General features: G+C 35.8%; 1 protein-coding gene across 1 annotated transcript; it reads left to right on the top strand.

The window, feature by feature from the left end:
• Positions 1–9482: 9482 nt before the first annotated feature.
• Positions 9483–9740, top strand: LOC308420193 (uncharacterized protein; the record flags this gene model as incomplete). Its single annotated transcript, XM_080916099.1, has 1 exon — positions 9483–9740. The coding sequence occupies one exon, from the start codon at positions 9483–9485 to the stop codon at positions 9738–9740; it is 258 nt and encodes an 85-aa protein (XP_080772225.1).
• Between the last annotated feature and the right edge of the window lie 9677 nt (positions 9741–19417).

Below are 19417 nucleotides of genomic sequence, written 5' to 3' on the forward strand. Positions count from 1 at the left end.
TAGCATCTTCTAGCACTGTGAAAGCTTGTTAACAGTGGGCAGCTTCTAATACATCTCTATCCAGATTTCTTATATTAAGCAACCGATATGCAATGTGTCTTCAAATATTTCATCTCTGGTTGCCCTCATGTCTACTTTCATATTTTTCATATTCCACTATTTACAGATCCTCCTAAGATGACCCCTTCACAATTCTGAGCTAAATGCATATAATTAGAGATTGGAGACAAAGCCACATGTATAAGAGAAACATGGGGGCACTTGCTTCTCCATGTCTAGATTTCCTCACTACATTTTTTTCTAGTTTCACCTATTTACCTACTAATTTTATAGTTATACTTTGGCTTATAGATCAGTAAAATTCTATTGTGAAATTAATCAGATGTTGGAAAAACAGGCTGATTCTATAGTAAATAAATTGGAAGTAGAGGTAGCAAATATCTTACTAGTGGACCATAAATGTTTTTGATATGTGCCCTGGAAAGAAATAGATGAGTCAGAATAATTCTATTTCTACCTTTTTGAGGAATCATCACAAAAAATTTGTGTGTATGCACAAATATACATATATATATATATATATATATATATATATATATATATATATATATATATTTCTGAATCGATTTTTTGTTGGCATCTGTATGTATGATTCTAAGGCTGACTACACTGAGAAAACAGTAAAATAACCTATCTATATATCTGACAGGCCAATTTTCATTTTGCCAGCAATCATTATACATTCATACTTCCTTGTCTAAGGCTGGTACCCTATGGGATTTTCTAAATTACTTCTGCAATATGTCTTTAATATTGCTGTTGTTTTGGACTTGGTTTTCCAGCCATTTCGAGCTGAGATTTTTTTGAGTTATAGATGTAGGGGTTGGGATGTGTGTATTTCAATTAAGACTGGAGTCCCCATAATCTGTTTACTTAGAAAACTACCCCATGAGTCGCAGGATCTGGCTAGGGTTTTAGCATCAGCTATGTATTCCTTTCTGGTGAGTGAGAACTATGTCCAATTATACCATTGCATATTATCTCCCACCATATAAATGCTACTTACAGAATCTTTATGCACATATAGCCACGTTTGAGATCATTGTGCTTCCTACATGGTGCAGGTGTGTGGAACTGTTGTATTTCTCCCCTCCCTTGGCAAATTATATGTTTTTTGAACATTGAAAAGCCTACCGAAAAAAATCCAGCTGAAATCGTGTGTCTTGTGTCTTTAGTGTATGAAAAATTAAATTTAGTGAATTTGTATATTTATATGTATAAACACATATGTAAGTTAATATGTTTCCTTGAGATTTATCAAACCACCTTAATGTCATTTGACATTGTCTTTTCTGTTTCTCTATTGACCTTCTTACCATTTCTCTCATGAAAGTCACCTCCTCTTTATTTCATTAAGTATGTGTACCGGTATGTGTCTATGTATGGGGTTTAGAAATGTTAGTAAAACCCAGTCAATATTGTGATGCCAAAAAGTGCTTACTGACAGGAGCCTGATATGAATGTCTTTTCAGAAGCTCTGCCAGAGCCATACTGTTACAGATGAGGATGCTTGCAGTTTACCATTGGACTGAGCACAGGAACCCGAATGGAGGAGCTAAAGAAAGGACTGAAGGAGCAGAAAGGTCTTGCAACACCATGGGAAGAACAACAATATAAACCAACCAAATAGGCCAGAGATCCCAGGGACTAAACAGCAACTAAGAAGTCCACAATGAGACACCCATGGCTCCATTTGTATATGAAGTAGAGGATGGCATTGTCTGGCATCAATGGGAAGAGAAGCCTTTGGTCCTGTGAAGATGTGATGCCCCAGTGTAGAGGAATGACAAGGTGATGAGGTGGGAGTGGGTGGCTGGAAGCATCTTCATTGAAGCAAGGGGAGGGGGTGCAGGGGAAAGAGAGAGTGGAAGAAAGGGGAAAACATATGAAATGCAAATACATAGAATATTCAATAAAATGATAAAAAGATGGCTTATTGAATAAAAAAATGTGAGTGAAGTTCTTGGTATTCCAGAAGAGTGTGTCAGATTCTGTGTATAGGTGGTTGTGGCCTGGTACATGTGCAGGTTGGTCAGTGAACCTGCATCCCTTAGGAAACATTAAATGCTCTTAATCATCTCTCTGGTTACTTTCCTATTGCCCTTACATCCTTCCTCTATCTCTACCTCTTCCCCAAGGCCCCCTCTCTCTTTTTCTCTCTTCTTCCATCATTCCCCACCTCCATCTCCTTCTGTCTTTTTCCCTTTGTTGAATATCAGTGTATTTTATATATTAATCTCTCATGGAATGTTGGGGTCCATGCAAGGGGAACAATTAAACAGTTATAGAGCTCATGTAATATGGAACACTGTTTAGTACAGTCATGATGGGTGTGCCTCAGAAAGGTAGCACAGTAGAAACTAAGTGTGCTGAGAACTCAAACTGTTACAGAGTTTTTCTTTGCTTATTTCCCTTGAGATCATGTCCCTCCTAATCTATCCGTTGCATTACTACTCTAAGAGAGGCTTCAACACATTATTGAGGATTGTCACTGGCACTTACAGTATTAAGTATTATTTTTGTTTGATTATTTAATCATTGCGGCTGGAGCAGAATGATGATTCAATCACCATCCTTATAAAGGAATAAAAGATGTATATTACTAGTAAATTTAAAATGTTTTTGTTAGTGGCTTTGATATAAAAAATCTTGGTGAACAATTTAAAGTTTAGAAAGACACTCTTGATAATTGAGCAAGGGAATTTTCAAGATTTGGATCAAGAATAATGAGATCCCAACTAGTACTAGATGGTGTGCCTTTCTTTCTAAGTCTGGCCTGGTGATGAAGGTGATGTTTAAGTTTTTTGTACCCATTATTGCCCTCTACATCCTAATAAAATTTAATAAGTAAATATGTTGGTGAATTTGTGTGCACTCTGAGGATTGAAAATAGAAAAGTTGCTAGAGAGAGCTCAGTGGTTAAGAACACTCTTATTATTCCTGTTATTCCAGAGGTCCAGAGTTCAATTCCCAGCAACCACATGGTGGCTTACAACCATTTGTAATGGGATCCAATGCCCTTTTCGAGTGTATCTGAAGTCAACAACCAAGTACTCATATACATACAATAAATTCTTAAAAAAGAAAGTAGAAAACAGAAAAGACTGACATATAAAAATTTAGATTTTGTATTTTCTTAAGACTTTTTATAAGATTACTGATTAAGATAAATAATAAAAACAATCAGTTCCTTCTTTGCAACATAAAATGCTGTCTGTGTATAATAAAAACTATCTGAAGAAAAAATGTCTTCTTTACTTACACCATGCTAATTTATAACAAGTTGCTTAGATATGATTTTATATGAGCTTTTGGGAGTAAGTTGTTTTTCTTCAATATTACAGAACATGTTTAATCATGTAATGGTATTAGGAAAATGGTGGTATCTCTTTTTGTTTATTTTTGTTGTTTTTGTTGTCTTGGTAGTTATTCACTCAAAGAAAAATAGTATAAAACTACATTTTCATTTTTATATTACCGGAGAGGTCTTTCTGAGACATACAAATATAGAAGAGGAAATAAAATTGTTGGAGTGTATTAGAACTTTGTTTTATCCAGTGTTTGTGTGTGTGTGTGTGTGTGTGTGTGTGTGTGTGTGTGTGTGTGTGTGTGTGTGTGTTCTCTGACTCCTTTTACCAGTCCCAGAGAGTTTTTACTGGCCACAGAGAATTAAAACTTGCTCCTTTAGGAGTAGATTGCTGACTACATGCCCATCTTCAGTTTACCTGACTTCTCAAAACTGGCTTCCTCAGGCAATTAAACTTAAAATCTTGTTATAACTGTGTTTGCTAAATGTCTCGTATTCTGAGAGGTTCGATTCTAGGAACGTAATATTTTATACATTTCTTTGATTTTTCTAATCATTTAAAAGAAAATGGTTCAATTCCCATGGATTTTTACAATTTTAAAGTATCCTTTATTTTAACCTAAGAAAGTATCAACTTTTATTTTTGGTTAGATTTACATTGTGCCCTAAACTCTGATATACCTAAGGGATAGTATATAGGCTTCTGATTAGACCAGGAATTTTACACTGGCTTCATATTTTATCTTGTAGACTTTTATTAGGTAAAGAAAGTATATTTCACAATTTATATCTGATGGATTTTTGTTATTGCTGCTATTGTGTATTGTGCTGGAACATATTCTTATATCCCTCATGAATCTGTGTTTTCTGATTGATGAGTGTTTGTGTAATAAAGTTTTGTGAGCCAACACTTGGTATATACATTTAAAGGTATACTTTTTCAGTGAATTGTTTCCTATTTTACATGTAGTGGGACTCCTTAGTTCCTCTATGCTTGGCTTTAAAGTTTCTATTCCAAATTTGGTCACCAATGCACAAAAGCCTTATGACTTCATTTGTTTGGAGTGTCAATTTTTTCTCAGTTCACTCCTATCTGTGTACATTGTGTTACAGGTATTTTAAAAAATCAAAGCAAACACCTCAAACATCTTTTTTTAACTTCAAATACTCTTTTACAATCTAGTTTTCCCTCTTCTGTTCTATCCTACAAGGCATTCCTCCTCCCCCATTTCCAAGAGGAATGTCCCCGCTATGCACACAGAGCTGCCAGGTCTCCCATTCCCTGGGGCCTCAAATCTCTCAAGGGTTAGGTGCATCTTCTCTCACTGAGTCTGGAAAAGTCAGTCCTCCTTTGTGTATATGTTGGGGACCTTGTATCAGCTAGTTTATGCTACCTGGTTGATAGTTCAGTGTTCAAGAGATCTCAGGAGTCTAGGATGGTTGAGACTTCTGGACTTCCTCAGCGTCTTTCAGTTTTTCCCAACTTTAACCACATGTGTGTCTGGTTTTTGACTATTGGTTGTGTCTGCTTCTGTCTCAGTCAGCTGCTTGTTAGGCCTCTCATAGGGCAGTCATGCTGACTATGAGTATATCATAGTTTCAGTAATAGTAACCCTCCCCTTGTGATGGGTCCCACTTTTGGCCACTCACTGAACTTCCTTTCCAGTGTCTTCATTTAAGTCCCTGAAGTTATTTGACACAGGAGCAATTCTGAAGCACAGTTTTTGACTGTGGTATTGCAATCCCATTCCTGCAAGTGATGTTCTGTCTTTCCACTGGAGATAATTTCTACAAGTTCTCTCTCCCCACTGTTGGACATTTCATTTCAAGTCCCTCCCTCTACATCTTAACTTTCTCTTAACTCCCAGGTCTCTGGTAAATTCTGGAGGTTCCCCCACGTTCCACTTTGAATGGCATTATATTTCCATTCATTCTCTTGGCACTTGGGGCTTCATTCCTGGTACCTCTTCCCCAACACCTGATCATGTTTGCCCCTTGCCCTCTTCCTCCACCTCTACTCTTCCACCCAGTTCCTTCCCTCTGTCTGCCATCTTCTTTCTTCTCTTTCCCTAGTGGGATGGAAGAATACTCACTTGGTACTTATAGCTTGTTAAATTTTTGAGTTCTGTGGATTGTATCCTATGCTGCTTTTCTTCTTCTTCTTCTTCTTCTTCTTCTTCTTCTTCTTCTTCTTCTTCTTCTTCTTCTTCTTCTTCTTCTTCTTCTTCTTCTTCTTCTTCTTCTTCTTCTTCTTCTTCTTCTTCTTCTTCTTCTTCTCTTGTTCTTCTTCGTCTTCTTCTTCTTTTTCTCTTCCGTCTCCTCTTCCTCCTCCCCCTCCTCCTCCTCCTCCTCCTCCTTTTTCTTTTACTTCTTCTTTTTGATTATATGCACTTATACCATGCATTTTCTTTTGGGTCTTAGATACCGCACTCATGATGATATTTTATAGCCTCATAGATTTGACTGCAAAATTCATAATCTCCTTCTTCATTGTTGAATAGTATTCCACTGTGTAAATAAACCAACTTTTCTGTATCCATTTTCTGCTGTGGAACATCTGCTACCTCCTGCTATAAAAAATAAGGCCACCATGAAAAAATTAAGAATGTGCCCTTGTGGCATAAAATGGCAACTGTTGGGTATATGCGCAGAAGTGATATAGCTGAGTTTTCAGCTATAAGTTTTTTTCAGTTTTTGAGGAATCTCCAGATTGGTTTCAAGAGTGGTTGGGCCAGTTTGGAATATAGGAATGTTCCTCTTTCTTCAAATTCTTTCCAACATGAACTGTCACCTGAGTTTTTGACTTTAGTCATTCTGATTGGTATAAAGTGATATTTCAAGATAATTATGATTTGAATTTTCCTGATGACTAAGGAGTTTGAACTCTGTTGTAAATTTTCTACATCTATTCCCTGATTTATCTCCTCGTGTCATATATATATATATATATATATATATATATATATATATATATATATATATATATATATATATATATTAGCCCTCTATCAGATGTGGAAATAGTGAATTTTTTCCCAATCTGCAGGTTGAAAATTTGTCCTATTGATTATTTTCTTTGCCATACAGAAGCTGTTTAGTTTCATGAGGTCCTATTTATCAATTCTTGGTCTTAGATTTTGAGCTATTATAGTTATGTTTAGAAAACCCATCCCCTTGTTCATGTGCCCATGATTTTGAGGCTTTTTCACTCTTTCTTTTTTGTTAGATCCAGTGTTTCTAATTTTATGTTGTGGTCCTAGATCCACTTGGAGTTGAGCTTTGTGCAAGGTGAAAAATATGGTCCTTTTTTAATTTTCTACATACCATCAGCCAGGTAGATCAGCACCATTTATTGAACATGATTTCCTCTATCCATTGTATATTTTTGGCTCTTTGTCCAAGATCAAGTGTCTATAGGTATGTTATTTTAATTTTGTATCTTCAATTCTATTAAATTGATCAATCCATCTGTCCCTGTACCAATACCATGCCATCTTTTAAATTATGATTGCTTGGGAGTAGAGCTTGTGATCAGGGATAGTGATTCCCCCAGAAATTCTTTTATTAAGAATTGTTTACACTATACTTGGTGTTTTGTTTTTCCATATGAAATGAGAATTGCCTTTTCCTTGTCTTTGAAGAATTGTGTTGGAATTTTGATGGGGATTTCGTTGAATCTATAGATTGCTTTTTGTAGGATTCCCATTTTTACTATGTTAATCCTAATAGGACATGAGCATAGGAGATCTCCCTACTTTCTAAGGTCTTCTTAGACTATTTTCTGGAGAGTCTTGAACTTCTTGTTATACGATCATTTATGGTAAAAGCAGAATACTGATGTGTAGAGATTTGACAATATGAAAAACTTCATTGAACTTATGTTTGCAGTGATTGTAGCTTAGATTCCTATCAGAAACTTTCCACATCCTTCTTTCACCCACCCTGTTCTCATGGAATCCAGCTCCATCCTAAAAACTGCTGTGAGATCAATGTCTTAGAGCTGGGATATGAGTGAAATCACAAATTATTTATTTTCATCTTTCTGAGTAACTTCAGTTAACACCTGTAGTTTTGTCCACAGTTACTACAGCTTAGACTCTCCTTTTACATCTTCATACATTATTCTCTGTTGGGCATTTGAATAAGATTCTTTACCTTTATAATCTGTAGAAACACTTGGAAATAGATTATATTCAGGACCGAAAGTAGAAGCCAAAGGGAACTTTCAGAAAATTGTTATGTATATTTCCTACTCTTTTAGCAATATACTAGAAAATAGAATATTTATCAGGTTGGAATATATTTAATTAAAATTTGAAATTTTTGATGATATTATACAAAAATTTAGACATTTTTAGCAATGTTTTTAAAACCATTAGATATTGGTTTATATCTTGTATAATCAAAAATTATCTCTTCTAATACTATCTATAATTGAATTAAAAAGTCATAAAACAGTAATGTTTTATTTTATTTTGTCAGTATTAACTTTAAAATAATTTAAGTAAAGCCTTAGAAAATTCACAGAGTAATACATGTGTAGCTGTATGGGAGGGAGGTTAGACTGTAAGACTGATAGTCTTGTATGTATATGTTTCTGTTTCTCTTTTTCTGCTTCAGAACCTGCCTATAATCTGTGTGTGTGTGTGTGTGTGTGTGTGTGTGTGTGTGTGTGTGTGTGTGTGTTTATGTGTGTGTTTGTGTGTGTTGACAACATAAGAAATAACATGTTCAGGGAAGGTATAATTTTAGTTCTGTTATTGTCATGATAAGCAGTCTTGTGGTCATCTTCAAAAGTAAGTTCAAATATATACCTCAAATCTGTCATTTGACATGCCGTCCTGAATGATGTTGTGATAATACCAAAGACCAGTATCCATTATAAAATGCATACAACATTATTCAATATTTAGAAAAATGAACATTGTCAGAAGGAAACATGAATTGACTCCAGACAAAGGATTGTCATTTATAAAGTTAAAAAACTGTTAAAATAATATTTAATACTTTCTTTATTTCTTTCGGTCTATAGGCAAATTATACTTAGAAAACAGGGCTATAAATAAGCCAGTGCAATAGAGACTATTATTAAGGTGAAATAGAATAAACAAAATACATATTTAGGACATAAGAGAGTTGTAACAGAGGAACAAACATTGGCAAAAATCACAAAAGAGAACTTAGGCAACCAGTGAGATCTTACTGAAACTAAAGACAGGGAAGTATCTATAAGTCACAGCTCTCAACAAGGATGATGTTCAGGAACAGGATATGTCCATCTTTGTAGAGTCCCAGTCATGCATGGATTTGCATTTTGGTTTGGAAATTATGGGACCTGCCCACAATCAGTCAGCTTTGTTCCTACTGGGCTGGGACAGCCAGTCCTATAAATTGGTCCTTGACTGCAAATTCCTAATACTGATTTCCAGATAACTTTGGAAAAGCTGGTGAGTGGATTTTCTGAATTTATCTGTATTGTTGTTCTTCCCATGTGCTTTAACAGTTTTGAGGGAGTAAGTGTCTTGAGTTCACTTTTGACTATGGGATGAATAGCGACTACTCAGCATACAGAAAATTAGCAGTGAATGCAATAATGAGTTTCTTTATGTGTAATAACCTGTAGAACACAGAATATTTCTCTTCCATGTGCATTTTTGGTGTCCTTTGAAAGACTATATACCTAAGTAGATATTAGAACCTGAGTCTTTCCTGAGCTGTCCTTTACTGTAAAACCCAAGACAACTTGCTGGAATGATGCAGGTAATGAAAAGGACAGGAACTGGTGTTGCTATTTTTCAGGTCACCAGTACTTGAGACTGCCTGTCTTGAAGGTGCTTCCTTATGTAAAAGTAGAATTACTTGTTTTTATGGAACAAAATAATTTCTCTTGAGAAAGGTCCAGTAACACAGAATCATTCCCTAAGGCTGCTGCAACAAACAGAGTGCTGACAGGAAAGGAAATTTATAGCTAGCTCTAAAATAGGAGTTGAGAAACAATATTGATGTTCAGAGAGAAAAATTGACTTGATACTCCACAAATCCATCTATCTTCTCTGAATTGATCACTCCTTATCACTCTCATGTAATTTCTTTCAGATCCTGAGACTTCAGCACTATGTCTTACCAACAGCATCAGTATAAGCAGCCCTGCCAGCCTCCTCCTGTGTGCCCACCACCCAAGTGCCACGAACCTTGTCCTTCTCCAAAGTGCCCAGAGCCTTGTCCTCCCCCAAAGTGCCCTGAGCCTTGTCCTCCTCCAAAGTGCTCAGAGACTTGTCCTGAGCCATGTCTCCCTCCCTCATATCAGCAGAAATGTCCTCCTGTACAACCTCCTCCACCATGCCAACAGAAGTGCCCACCCAAGAGCAAGTGAGGCCTTCAGCAGTCATCAGGGCAAGGGAAAGAGAAGAGAGTCTACCTCAGGAACTTCTCAGATGAATAGCTGCTTCTATCTTCCAAATCCTGTCATTGATGCAGAAGAATTTCTCCACCTTCCACCCTCCATGTGCTTGTGAAGACCCCTTACTGAGAAGACATCTCCATGTTTTTCTGTCTTTGGTTTCAAGGTGCTGCTGAGTATGATCTATCCTCAGTGATTCATTGTCCTAGATACTCAATGAGAACCTGATTAATTTTTCTCAGGGCTTTCATAATCTGTCAGTCACCTTAATTTTAGTGCTGCCACTGTGGATATATTTCTTGAATAAAGCACAATCTGCTGAATGGTATTCATGTGTTCCTTTAGTCTAAAATATACCCTATTACAACTTATGCATGGATTTGCATTTTGGTTTTAAAATTTTGGACTTGGTCACTTTCAGTCAGCTCTGCTTCTACTGGGCTGGCTAGCTAGTCTTATAAATTTGTACTTGAAATCATGATTGAAGATTTTGGTACTCAAGTTCTGGACTAATTTGGCAATTCTGGTGTTTTTTTCTTAAGTTGGTCTTTTTGTGCTTCCAATGTCCTGTAGTCCTGGAATTTTATTCATCGACCTCCATGTCATTTGACTCCAATCAAATTTTAGCTGAATTTTTTATCGTAGCAAAGATTATTTTGTGTTTGTATGCCGAAGGGACACATTCTTACACTCTGAAAAACTAAAATGTCTGATTTAGTATATGCTAACTCAGGAGGACTAACTGATATTCATACATGCATATGCTACTTGAGACATAATACTATGTTCTCCTTTTTATTTGTTATTAAGCTCCGTAAATTTACAATCATATTTTCTTTTTTCTTTTTAATTGAACAACTTTATTTTAAAAAACAAAGATAAATGTACAGATTTTAAGCATTTTTGCATAAAAGTATATGAATACATTTTTGTCATTACTTGATTGTTTTTAAAGTCTGATAGAATGCTTTAAAATCATACTAGTTACAATGAACATAAAGTACATGTAAAACAAGATGTAACCTGTAAATAGTCAAAGTTTTCCTGGTGTATAAAGATTAAGCATAATGGAGAGGTGCTCAGGCTGTCTGCCACCAGGAAGAGCTGAGATCCAGGGACTCAGGCCTGATGAGACTGTGCTGCGAGTAGCCAGGGCACAGAGAGGTCTGGGCTGAGCACACAGAAAGCCTTCCCCTCCATTGGTTAAGTGGAGCAGGAACTCTGCCTTAGGATCTTGGTTTCCACCTGGTGGGCCCATGCAAGACAAACAGGTATTCAGGCCATTAACCACTGGGAACAGCGGAGATCCAGGGACACAAGCAGGGTACACGGGAGAGACAGGAATCATTCACTGACAAGAAGACCACATATAATCACAGACAACAAGATGGCAAGAAGAAAGCAAAAGAACTTCCCCTAGGGAAAACAAGACAACCTGGAAACACCAGAACCCATCTCTCCCATCACAACAAACAAAGGAATGCCAAACACTCCAGAAAAAGAAGACTCAGACCTGAAATCATACCGCAAGTTGATGATAGAGATCCTTAAAGGACAGGAAGAAAAGGATAAAGAAATAGAAGCTATTAAAGAGGAAACAAGAAAAACACTCAAAGAAATCAAAGAACTAGAGGAAAGCAGAACCAAAGAGATGAAGTAATTGAAGAAGGAATTGAAAATGGAAATGGAAACAATAAAGAAAATACTAAAAGAGACAACCCTGGAGGTAAAAAAGCTAAAAAAGGAATCAGGAGTCAAAGATTTCCAACAGACTAAAAGAGATGGAAGAGAGAATTTCAGGGGCAGAAGACAACATTGAAAACATAGACAAAACAGTCAGAGAAGATGCAAAAGTCAAAAAGCATCTAACCCAAAATGTCCAGAAGATCCAGGAAACAATTAGAAGACCAAATCTAAGGGTAATAGGAATGGAAGAGGGCAACCAACTACTAGGCACAGTAAATATCTTCAACAAAATTGTAGAAAACTTCCCTACCCTTAAGAATGAGATGACCATGAGCATAAAAGAAGCCTACAGAACTCCAAATAGAGTGGATCAGAAAAGAAATTCCTCCCGACACATAATAGTCAAAACACCAAGTGCCCAAAGCAAAGAAAGAATACTAAAAGCTGTAAGGAAAAAAGATCATGTAACATATAAAAGCAGACCAATCACAAACATACCCGATTTCTCAACAGAGACTGTGAAAGCTAGAAGATCCTGGACAGACATCATGCAAACCCTAAGAGAACACAAGTATCAGCCCAAGCTTCTATACCCAGCAAAACTCAATCACCATACATGGAGAGACCAAGATATTCCCGGACAAAACTAAATTTACACAATATCTGACCACAAACCCAGCACTACAATGAATAATAGGTAGAAAACCCAATACAAGGAGGGAAACTACATCCTAGTAAAAACAAGAAAATACCTAAGCAAGAAAACCAAATGAAGAAAAACACACAGACACAATTCTACCTCTAAAAGCAAAAATAACAGGAAACAGCCACCACTATTCCTTAATATATGTTAACATAAATGGACTCAATTAACCAATATAAAAATATAGGCTATCAGACTGGATACATAAACAGAATCCAGCATTTTTCTGCATACAGGAAACTCATCTCAGAGACAAAGACAGACACTATCTCAGAGTAAAAGGTTGGGGAAAAAAACCTTCCAAGCAAATGGCCCCAAGAAAGCAAGCTGGAGTGGCCATTCTAACATCGAATTAAGTAGATTTTTAACCAAAAGTTCTCAAAAAAGATAACGAAGGACACTTTATACTCATTACAGAGAAAAATTTGTCAGGGGGGACTCTCAATCCTTAACATATACGCTCCAAATACAAGAGCTCCCATATTCATAAAAGAAACCCCACTAAAGCTTAAAAAATACATTGCACTGACAAAAATGTATTCACATACTTTTATGCAAAATGCTTTGTGTTCATTTATCTTTCTTTTTTAAAATAAAGTTGTTCAAAAAATAAGTAAATAGGAAAAATATACATTGTACCCAACACTATAATAGTGGGAGACCTCAACACCCTACTCTAATCAATGGACTGATAATAGAAACAGAAACTGAACAAGGACACAGTAAAACTAGCGGAGGTTATGAACCAACTGGAATTAAGAGATATCTATGGAACATATCATCCTAAAAAAAAGAATACACCTTCTCAGCACCTCACGGCACCCTCTAGAAAATTGACCACATAATTGCTAGGGGGAGAGTGGGCAGTCTTGTCTATTTCCTGATTTTAGTGGGATTGCCTCATGTTTCTCACCTTTAAGTTTGATGTCCGCTTTTGGTTTGCTGTGTATTGCTTTTATTATGTTTAGGTATGGGCCTTAGATTCCTGTTCTTTCCAAGAATTTTAACTTGAAAGGGTGTTGAATTTTGTCAAATGTTTCTTAGCATATAGTGAGATGCCCCTGTGGTTTTTTCTTTTAGTTTGTTTATATGGTGGATTATGTTGATGGATTTCCATATCTTAAAACATCCCTGCACCCCAGGAATGAAGCCTACTTGATCATGGTGAATGATCATTTTAATGGGTTCTTGAATTTGGTTTGCAAGAATTGTGTTGAGTATTTTTGCATCAATGTTCATAAGGGAAATTGGTCTGAAGTTCTCTTTCCTTATAGGGTCTTTGTGTGGTTTAGGAAAGAGGGTCATTGTGTCCACAAAAAGTGAGATAGGTAGTGTTTCATCTAACTCTATTTTGTGGAATAATAATTTGGAAAGTATTGGTATTAGGTCATCAATAAATTTGGAGAGTATTCGTATTAGGTCATCAATAAATATCTGATAGAATTCTGCACTGAACCCATCTGGACCTAGGCTCTTTTTTTTTTTTTTTTTTTTTTTTTTGGTTTAAAAGCTATTGATGACTGCTTCTATTTCTTTAGTTGTTATGGGATTATTTAGATGTTTCAACTGCTTTTGGTTTAATTTTAGTATCTGGTATCTGTCTAGGAATTCATTAATTTCCTCCAGATTTTCCAGTTTTGTTGAGTATAGGTTTTTTAGTAGGATCTGATGATTTATTGATTTTCCTCAGATTCAGTTGTTATGTCTCTACTTTCCTTTCTAATTTTCTTAATTTGGATACTTTCTTTTTGTCCTTTAGTTATTCTGGCTAAGGGGTTATCAATCTTCTTAATTTTCTCAAAGAATCAGCTCTTGGTTTTGTTTATTCTTTGAATGGTTCTTTTAGTTTTTATTTGGTCAAATTCTGCTCTGAGTTTTATTATTTCTTGCAGTCTACTTTTCTTTAGTGTAGATGTAATGTAAATATTCTTGATGTTGTCATTAGCTATTTCTAAAATTTATTAAAGGATACCTCTTCATCCACAAAGAAATATTGTTAATATATAATCAAACATCAGGATATAATTGCTATATTTTATTCTATATATCAAAGTCTATTGTTATTCTATGTCTGTTACATTATAGCATTTTTTCTTTTTCTTCTTGCTTACTTTTCTTTAAAAATTATTATTCATTATTTTATTGACTTATATCCCCAATGCTGCCACTTCCCAGGTGAACACAGCAGCATCCCTTTCCCTCTGCATTGCCACTTTCTTTGAGCTTCTGAACATGTTTCTCTCACTGGCATTCCATCTCTTTGTGGCATCAAGTCTCTACAAGACTATAGGCATTATACCCCCCAATCAGCCCAGAAAAATAAGTAGTCTAGTACATATGTTCCTGAGACCTCTGCCCAGTCCATGCTTGCTTTTTTGGCTGGTGGCCTAGTCTTTGGGAGCACCTTGGATTCCAGACCAGTTGGCAATTTTGGTACTCCAATGTAATTACCATCCCCTTTAATTCCTTCAATCCTGTCTTCAACACATCCATAGGGGCCCCAAACTTGGGTCCAGTGTTCAGCTGTGAGCATCTGCATCTGTTTAAGTGAGCTGCTGGTAGAACCTCTCTGAGGACTGTAAAAATTTGCTTCCATCTGCAAGCACAACATAGCATCAGTAATAGTGTCAGGGTTTGGTGCCTGCCCATGGAATAGATGAGAAGTTGTCCAGGTCATTGTTCAGCCATTTATTTAGGTTCTGCTCCATCCTTGTCTCTTTACCTCTTCCAGATACAGATACCTGGGGTCAAAACATTTGAACATGGATTAAAATCACCAACCCTCCACTGGAGGACCTCTGTAAGCATTGGAGGTGGTCTCTAGATTTCATCAGTTCTTGATGTTTTGATCTGTGACACCAAAAATACAGAAAGCCAGGCTGAGAGCAGAGTCACTCAGGCACAGCAGTATTCTCAGTGGTACAGTGATGATTGTTTGATAGTTTTGGATTATCCCCAACATGTGAATGCCCTTTATGACATCTTTATGCATATATTGTCATACTTCCTATTTTTGGTTCCTAGGTTGCTCATGTGTGTGGGAATGTTGAAATTTTTTCACACCTGACAGGATATACAGTATTTTCTGAAAGCATAAAAGGGAGACTGCAGAGAAATAGTGCCAATCCATCTGGAATTATATAAGTTCTGGTTTTCTTAGTGTATAATAAAGTAAATTTAGTAAATTTTATATAAGTATAATATGATTTCTTGTGCCTCAGCAATTAATTTTAATGCTATTTGTACCTCGTTTTCCCACTGTTTTTGTATTATCCCTTCTATTATTTTCCCACAGTCACCTCCTCTTTATTCCCTTAATTATTTGTATCTGAGTCTGTCTGTGCATAGGTTTAGTTAACGTAAGTACAGTGCTTATTATGCCATAAGAGAATGCCAGGTTCTGTGTGGGTGGAAATACAGAGATTGTGATCTGTTGTATGTGCACATTGGCAGGAAACTTAGGTCCCTTGAGCGAAGTTAAATACTCTTAAGATTGAAACATTTCTCTTGCTTCTCTCTCTCTCTCTCTCTCCCTCCCTCCCTCCCTATCTCCCTCCCTTTCTCTCTCCTTCCCTCCCTCCCTCCCTCCCTCCCTCCCTCTCTCTCTTCTTTTTTCTTTCATTCTTTCCATCCTTTCTTTTCCTTTCATTTATTCCTTCTTTCCTTCCTTCTTTTTTCCTTGCTTTCTTTCTTCCTTTCTTTTATTTTTGGCCCTTCCTTTTTACTGTCCTTCTGTCCATCTGTCTGTCTTTTGAATTTTTAAAAGCTTTATTTCTTCAAAGTTCCCCTTTGCTTTCTTTGCTTGAGTTATCCGTGTATTTTATAAGGTACTTGTTTGGGGACATACATAACAAATACCAGAACAGATTTAGAACTCATGGACCACTGCCCAATAATTAGCACATTTACAATGGGCATGTCTAGGAGAGACCTAGACCTGAGGGCTAACTGTACTAAGGACATCATGCTGTTATAGAGTTTTCATCTGTTTATTGCTCTCAAGGCCATCCTCACCCTCTAACCTGAGTTGTATGAAAACTTAAGGAGGTTTCTATCCCCTCAATGGGCAGTATGACTGACACTGTGATAGATATTTTTTAAGTATTGTTGCTGGATGAGATTTATGATATAACCACCACCCTTAGAAATAATTTTGAGATGTACATTGTTAATAAAATTATTTTAAGTTATTTTTTTCTTAGGGATTTTGTTGTAGAAAGTCTTAGAGAACCATTTAAATTTCAAAAAGGCATACTCTTGACACTTGAAGAAGCGAGTTTTGCAAGTCATGGAGCAAGAACAATGGCAGCCCAACAACATCTAGTTGATGTGCCTTTTTGCTAAGGCTAGGCTGGTTATCAAAGTGAAGCATGAATTCTTGTACCCATTTTTTCCCTCAGCGTTCTAATATGATTTAATGAATAATTTGTGAGTTGGTGTGCTCTCTGAAGATTTACATAAATGTTTATATTTGAGACTCTCTTGAAGATTTTTTATAAGATTTCTTTTTAGATAAATAACGAAATAATTGATTTCACATTTTGAATCTGAAGGATTTTATCTGTTGTATCTTTTTGTGTGTTGTTCTAGAAGATTATATATGGATGACAATGGGATATACAAGATACTTATTCTTATTTTCCCTGATGAATATCTGTCTTCATGTCTATCAGTGATTACTTAATATTATTTTGTGAACAAATACTTGGTACATATACCTAAATCTGTGCCATCTCAGTGGATTGTTTTCTTTTTTACATGTAGTAGTACTTTTCAGTGCCTTTATTTTTTATTGAATATTCTCTGTATTTACATTTCAGATGTTATGCCCTTCCCTCAATATGTCCCCCCTCCCCCTCCCATTGCCTCTATGAAGGCTCTCCCTCTCCCAACTACCTGCATCCACCTCAATTCCTTGGCATTCCCCTACACTGGGAAAAGTAGCCTTCACTGGATCAAAGGCCTCTCCTCCCATTGATTCCAGAAAATGTTGTCCTCTGTTGCATATGCATCTGGGGCCAAGAGTGTCTCCATTGGCTTCAAAGTTTCTATAGCAGATGTTGCTTTCCAGTTCAAGGAAACATAATGATTCTATTTTTGATTAGTATTAATATTTTCATGTGTTTACCTTTATTTGTGTACATCACTGTGTTAATTGTCTTTTAAAAATTTCAAAATAATCAATGGAAGACTTATAATTTGACATTTGCTTTTAATTCTTAATGTAATTTCATCACAGTGCATGTACTGATTCATGCAAACATTGCAGACAGTTAAAACCAAGGTCAGTACATTTCACACTTACAGTGTTTACCATCAATTATGTAACACAGTTCTGTCTTATAGAGATTTGATAATACAAAGCACTTCATTAAATTTATGTTTGCAGTGATTATAGCTTAGCTCCCTTTCAGATCCCTTTCCACATTCTTCTCTCACTCACACTGTTCTCTTGGAAACCATCATCCTCCTATAAACCTCTGTGAGATCAATGCCTTAGAGCTGGGATATGAAAGAAATCACACAATATTTGTTTTCCTCTTCCAGAATGATTTAATACCATTGCTTGGTGCATAATTATTATATATTAGACTCTTTCTTTTATATCCTTATACAGTAGTATGTGTTGTGGATTTAAATATTATTGTTTTTACCTAGGTCATATGTAGAAACACTTGGATATGGATTTTATTTAAGACAGAAATTAGAAGCTAGAAGAAACTTTTAGAAGTTACATGTATCCCTCTTTTTTAAAATAAAGTTATAAGAGAAAAATAATTGTTGCTCATATTTTCTATTCTTTTAGCTATATAGTAGAAAATAAAATATTCATCATGCTAAAATATATCTAATTACAGTTTAAAATTTTAATGGTATTGCATAAAGATTTATACATTTTCAACAATGTCTTTGAAAACATATATATTTATCTGATGTTGATTCAAAACTTTGTATAATCAAAATGGCCTTTTCATATAATATTTAATAAATTAATAAAAATTGAAACAATAAAGTTTTAACTCATCTTGTCAGTTTTGACATAACCATATTAAAGGAAAGCCTTATGTAGGCTTGAAGAATGTCAGGATAAGACCTAAGGCTACCAGCTTCCTCAATGAAGTACATATTCTATTTCCAATAGTCACAAAAATCAATGTTGTTAAGAAGGACGTATAATCTCACTCTGCGTACAGAGTTGTCAAATAATAAGCTGAAACCACAGCTAAAATCATTAATAATTTTTCTTTTAGCCCATAGGCAACCTAGAAACCTGGAATAAAAATTGGCCAAGACAAAACTGATTATTAAGTAGGTTTAAAAAATCAAATGAAATACACAATTTAACAATAATAAAGTTGTTAAAAAGTAAAACATTGGCGACCATTACAAAAGTGAACATAGGCAACCAGTGAGATCTTACTGAAACTTAAAGCAAGGAAGTCCCCACTGAGTCACAGCTCTCAACAATGATGCTGTCCAGGAACAGGATATTTCCCATTTGTAGAGTTCCATTCAAGCCAGTCATCCATGGATTTTCATTTTGGTTGGGGAATTTTGGACCTGCCCAGTATCAGTCATCTCTGCTCACACTGGGCTGGGCCAGCTGGTCCTATAAATTTGACCTTGACTGTATGACTTCAGATCCCTGATAATCACATCCTAGACTACTTTGGAGAATCTGGTGAGTGTCTTTTCTTGTGTTGGTCTCTATTTTTGTCCTTGCTTTGTGCTGTAGTAAATTTTTAGAATGTAAGTGTCATGAGTTCCATTTTGACCATGGAATGAATGGTATCTACCTAGCAGTCATAAAATTAACAGTGGATATAATAGTCAAGAGTGATAAATGACATTTATTTACGCATAATAACCTATCAAACACAGGATATTTCTCTTTCCTGTGCATCTCCTGATGTTCTTTGAAAGGCTATATACCTAAATAGGTATATATAGCTAAGTTATCATTTACTGCTAATCCCAGATATCCTGCAGGGATGATGCAGGTAATAAAGAAGACAAGAACTGTTGTTATTTCTTAGGGCACCAGTATTCAATACTGCCTGTTTAGATGGTGTTTTCTTGTGTAAACAACGCTATTTATTTCATTGGAACCAAATATTTTCTCTTGAGAAAATGCCTGGAACAGAGGAACATTTCCCAGAGCTGCTGCCACTGCATGCTAAAAGAAAAGAGAAAAGCCAGCAAACCCTAAAATAGGAGTTGGGAAATAATGTTGATTTTCAGAGAGAGAAATATATCATCT

The sequence above is a fragment of the Micromys minutus genome (assembly GCF_963924665.1).
Source record: "Micromys minutus genome assembly, chromosome: 4".
Lineage (NCBI taxonomy): Eukaryota > Metazoa > Chordata > Mammalia > Rodentia > Muridae > Micromys > Micromys minutus.